Raw genomic sequence first — 5,649 nt, forward strand, 5'->3', positions numbered from 1 at the left:
GGGTGTGGGGGTATTTGGGCCGTGCCAACAGGAGAGTGATCCCGTCCTGTGTAGTGGTCAGAATACGCCAGCAGTATCCAGACTCTCAGGGACATTATGTTGGCTTCCTACCTGCATAGAGGATACATTGCCTTTTGCATGTCACAAGAAAATAAATACATCTTTGAAGACTCACAACTGTATTTGATTATTGTTTGGTAGGAAAAAGACTGTGTGCTGGCAATAATAACATACTATACAACATACGCATCAATGGCTGTAGCGAGACACGTAGGCATCAACCGCCTCTTCCTTGACTGGCCTATGGAACTGAGAGCACAGGGTGTCTGGGACTTTCAGCTCTTGCATCTCAGCTGTGAATTTCGCTGGGTCCAGCAGGATCTCATCAAAGAGGGTAGAGATCAGATTGTCCACATAGCCTCGGAAGAAAAGATATTAATTTAATAAGACAGATATATACTGTAGATATATATATATATAGATAACTGTCTTAAAATCTACCATATGTTGGTTTCTTCTTCAAGGGCTGGATTGAGTGTTTTCCCTTTTTGTACTTAGGGTATCTTATCTTGTATGCAGGTCTTCCCTCTCTGGTCATCAGCTGTTCCCTGTTTGCATTTTCATTGAAATGCATTGAAGCAAGATACAACCTGAAATGACATTATATTCACACTAATCACTAATACATAAAATGCCCATCCAAAGCAGAAATAAATAAATCACCACCTGGATTAAACTAAGAATATAGTTGACAGACAGGGGTATGCCTTTCAAAAGAACAAATAATCGACAACTGTGTTTACCTTCATAGCATTCCTCTGTATGAAAACACAACATTTTTAGGGGCAAACCGCAAAATGACGCTGTGGAATCCCTCAATGGCTGATGTCTGATGTGTTGGGCTGAGTTTTGCCACACCTTTTAAAAGGTATTTGTTTTCCACAATCATCTGCAGTTTGAACAAAGCAGTTGATGCTGCAAATAGAACATTGATAGCGTCAATACTCGATATTATTTTCAATGCACATATGCAATATTACTGTTAGGACAGTTGTGCATTACAAACAGGATGGCAAATTAATATAGATATGTATTATTTATAGCCAACAACACAGTGGATGTCAGTACTATGATATTGAGATTAGAGTTGTAATCTCAAAATCGTGGTGTGCCCTGGCATCTGTTGTCTTGGTTGCTACGTTGTCAACCCTGAACCAAGCCTGCCGACAGAAGTAATTCTGTGCACAGGGCATCTTCAGTTGATAGATACAGTACATGTAAACATTAATACATGCCTGATTTCAACCACTTTTTGGAGCGGTTTGCATGTAGGGCAGGGTGCAGGCATTCTCTGAAGAGGGGGTTTTTGTGGCTGTGGATGTTCTGGACATGATTACAAATCGATGTCCATTTCGCAACAGCTTCTTCACCTGATGAGGATGAGATGGCACACCAGTAAAGATGGTTGACCAAACTCTGCTGCCATCTCTTCAACTCAGTGCAGTCCTTGGTCTTTGCCAGAGCCTCTATCTTCTTCGAAACACCTGAGTAGCGAGAATGACCAAATGGAAGTGAGTCACATGGGACAGTCTATTTCAGAGTTCAAGAACGATATGAATAACAATAATTATTTTTGAGATTTACTTTACCTTTGGCAACATGCCAAACATCATAAAAGTGCTTGATGTCTTTCTTCTCCTCTCTCAAGTACTTCTGGATTTGAGAGTGTCTGTCGGTGACAATTGATGCGATCTTCACACCCGATTTCTCAAGAAAAGAGAGACTCCTAGTCAGGCCCTCTTTCTCCATTCTGGCACTGCCGCCACATTCGTTACTCTATGGGGGTGAAAAACATGTTGCACACACGCAAATAATGTGTGTTTCTCAAATAAATATTCTGTCATAGGTGAGTCAGTATAAGAAATGATTCATGCAATAGACTGTCTTGCAGGTCAGGATCAGCATAATATCCTGTGACTTTTTGGACTATGTAGGCATGTGCTGTGATCTCACCTGCACCAACTGGACATCAATAACTTTCCCTGTATTGAGATCCAGTAAAGAATAAGATCCATATTTAGCACAGTGGCCTGGGCTGTCAGCTCTCATGTCTCCCCCAAGTTCAGCTCCCCCAGTCCTGCTTCTTGTTTCATGGATCAGAACTGCTTGGTTCCTCTTCCAGACACAGAAAACACATGGATCCATATATGATGACACGTGGCGAAAGTAGGTAGTGTCCGCTATGCTGCGTACTTTCAGCGCAGACAGAACCTGTAACACAACAGAACCCTAATAAATTGATTTTATTTTGAACTGACACATTAGACATTACACACATAATTACATATATCGTTTTATCTATGTATTGCATCATTTATATTTACTGTAAGTACTGTTACTTACCTTGCTGATCTGTCTGAATGATGTTCCAGTGAAGTTCACTGCAGCCGATAGATGCAGGTTGCCTGCCGGAGTGCTGCCAATGATCGGCTGACTGTCCCACTGTCTGTAGTAGTTACAGAAAGGACATTTCTGTTTTATCGACAGAAATGTCCCCCGAACAAACTTTCGCAGGTCACAGCTCTGCCGACAGATGGGACATTCATTGAACAGCCGGAGTAGGCAGTCTTCAAACACAATATATTTTGTGATGTCCTGTATTGGTGTAGAAGGGCTGTGGGGGGGGGGGGGGGGGTATAGTACATTACTTCTTCTGTCTTTTCATAGAACAGAATACAAGTAACTGCAAAGACATTTCAAACAGATTATTTGAGAAATTGTTGCATGAAATAAATCACCTGAGCAATATCAATCAATATTAGCTTTCCATTATATTCTTAGTCAACACCAAGATTAATTACTGCATGTTTATGGTAACACTATTTAGGTCACAATATGATTAGTTTGTGCAAACTGGGATGTTTTCAGCAGATTATTTTGTTACTGTAAATCTGTAAAGAGCACAAGAAATACAGTATATGTAAAAGATGCAAATATATATCTAATTGGCAGTGAGTGATCACCTGACAATGGCCGAGTCACTCAAAGGAGACCTGCTGGGGTGGTATGTGGAGTGAGAACTCTGGATTGTTACTTCCTGAGACTCATCTGTGTCAAGCAACGTCTCCAGGCATCTGTTTTTCAAGGGCGGGGGCCTTGCTTTATTGGGTGTTGAAGTATAGCTCAACTCTGCTGCCATCTCAGTGCCGATTCCCACGGAAGTCTTGGATGGACTGACAGTGTTGATTCCCACGGACTTCTTGGATGGACTGACTTGGGTAGCTGTAACATGACAGTGATTGAAATGAACACAATTGTATTACCATGACTACATCTCATAATTCAGGGCCCAATATTGGTTCACCCCCCGTGGTACCATTTTGTCATGATATGTGTCTTGGCCCCTAGCTGGACCATCAGGCCTCCTATGTGGAATACAATACAGAATTGCCCTCTCGTAGTAATATAGTTGTGCATATACATTCATCTAGTCCCTAACACACAAGAGCCTGCACACAGACACAAATATTGGAATTTGACCAGGGCATTACACCAAGATTGTATTTTGTTAATTTGTATATGTATATTGAACATGAGCACTGATATTTCATTCTAAGAAATATTCAGGACAATGGCAAATATTAGATCCTGTCATTAGATCAATCAACACCAACCTTTACTTCGGACTGTTTTGAGAGTGTGCTGTGACAGCTGGGTGGCCACCGTTGCCCTTCCCCTCTTCTGTGGCTCCCACTGACAGGCTACATCTCGGGTTTGTGGTTTGACAATGGCATAAGTAACATTACTCTTGAGAAACAGACAGAACAGAACACAATAAATGAATTATCCAGTAATCTATCATTTCTCTCCGTCAGCTCTAAGTCAATATCAATACATTATACAATATATCGCGCACTGGCCCAATGCGCAATGTAAATGCAAATGCATAGTGACGCGGTCAAAAGCTGCCTTGACACCTATACTCTCACCTGGTTTGGATTTTGGATCACCGAATGATGACAACGCAACCGAAGCTGTGTCTTTTTCATGAGAAACAGAGTGAGGGACTGTGTGCTGTGTCATTATGCAAATTAGCCACGCGGAGAGACGAAACGCAGCGGTGACCACTCAAAGGATCAGATTACAGATCTGTCTCCAGGGGGAAATCTAACAGTCTATTTCTCCAAACTTTAGTTTTTTTTTAAGTGAAACAATCGTGGAACGTGACTAATTCAGTCTGTGTTCCCATTTGAGCGTCACGGCCAGCGCACTGTGCGTAATGATATGCGACGGCTTGTGTGTGTATGTCCATGTGCCAGTGGCTCTGCTGCTGCGTGAAATTAAGCGGAGAAATAAAATGTCAATGTATTGTATCACTGAGAAGAAGTGTAAACCGCAAATGTACATCGCTGTAGCAGTTTAAAACACAGCCAAAGTTAGATTGGCGAGATAATTGCCATGGCACTGGCGCACGCAACCGGAATGTTTGCAAAGGCTGCGAGGCAGACTCGATTGAATTATTAACATGCTGCAGAAAACAAACAAACAAACAACTACACTTACCGGTGAAGTTACAGGCAAAGGTGTCTTAATTGAAGGCACGGCGTCCGGCTTCAGAATGAGTTTGCTGGCAAAGCCCATTTGTTTTTTATGCCAGTTGGTGGGGGTGTTGACTGCACACCACACTTTTGTTTCGGATCTTGGTGGGACCCAGAAAACCGATCCACTGCTCTCTCACAGCAGCGTTTTTCGGCATGTAATGAAGGCTAATGTCCTCATTTCTCTTTGCTTTGCAGCCTGCTACCACACATACGTGTTCGTCTGCCATCTTCCTACTTCCTAGATACTCCTCAGCTGGGCGGCGCTGGGTGGGGCCTTGTAAGCACTGGTGCTCTCCCCTGGAGCTATGACGCGTCAACTCCAGTCTCCCTGAGACTGCCATTTTGCGTCTCTCATTGGTTCACGGCAATTTTAAGGCAGAAAAACGCAGAAATGCAATTTTGCACTTCTTTCTCTGCTACTAGGTCCTCTAACATCAGAAAAATGCCACAGGAACATGTGAAAAGCTCAAAAAACACGATTTTCACGGGAGTGGGTCTTTAAGCATCATTGAAAAATCTCACATTCATCAAAGTCTCAACCTCTACTTCATCGGAAGTGTTGGAATGGCCTAGTAGATAAGGTTCCTGCCATCCAACCACAAGGTCACAGGTTCAAATCCCACCTGAGCAGTCTTGTTAGTGTGTCAGCCACTTTGAACTTTAACCAATACCACTTGGTCTGGTCACATGATCAAACTTGATAATGCATATGCGCCCCCACCTATTCTCTTTACCTCTTTCAATCTTGGTTTGTGTTAACATGTTTCTTGTTTATACCACTGCACTAAGATTGATTTGCACTGGAACTACAGCTTTGGGCTCGTTAACTTCAGAGTGAGACAGAGTGCAGTTCATCAACAGACAACAGTCTCTGCAACTGTGTGTACACTGTGGCCGAGAGGCAGAGTGAAAGTCTGCTGACCATGAGGTTGTGGGTTCGATACCTACCTTGGTCAACCATTTGAATGGTGATCACTGCTTGCACTATTTGCTAATTCTGCAACAGCGTTCAGCTGCTTTCAGCATTCACACGCATTTCCATCAGGAA

At 42.7% G+C, this 5,649-nt stretch overlaps 1 protein-coding gene across 1 annotated transcript; it reads right to left on the minus strand.

Moving 5' to 3' along the window:
• Positions 1-249: 249 nt before the first annotated feature.
• Positions 250-4,942, minus strand: LOC146967908 (uncharacterized). The gene is made up of 8 exons (XM_085762287.1): positions 4,814-4,942; positions 3,681-3,807; positions 3,024-3,282; positions 2,385-2,674; positions 2,014-2,252; positions 1,650-1,836; positions 1,296-1,544; positions 250-419 (listed from the first exon to the last, which is right to left on the minus strand). Exons 1-8 carry the CDS (start codon positions 4,940-4,942, stop codon positions 250-252), a joined length of 1,650 nt encoding a protein of 549 aa, XP_085618413.1.
• Positions 4,943-5,649: the final 707 nt, after the last annotated feature.

Source organism: Trachurus japonicus, chromosome 19 (assembly GCF_045865225.1).
Source record: "Trachurus japonicus isolate A0001 chromosome 19, Traja_1.0".
NCBI lineage: Eukaryota > Metazoa > Chordata > Actinopteri > Carangiformes > Carangidae > Trachurus > Trachurus japonicus.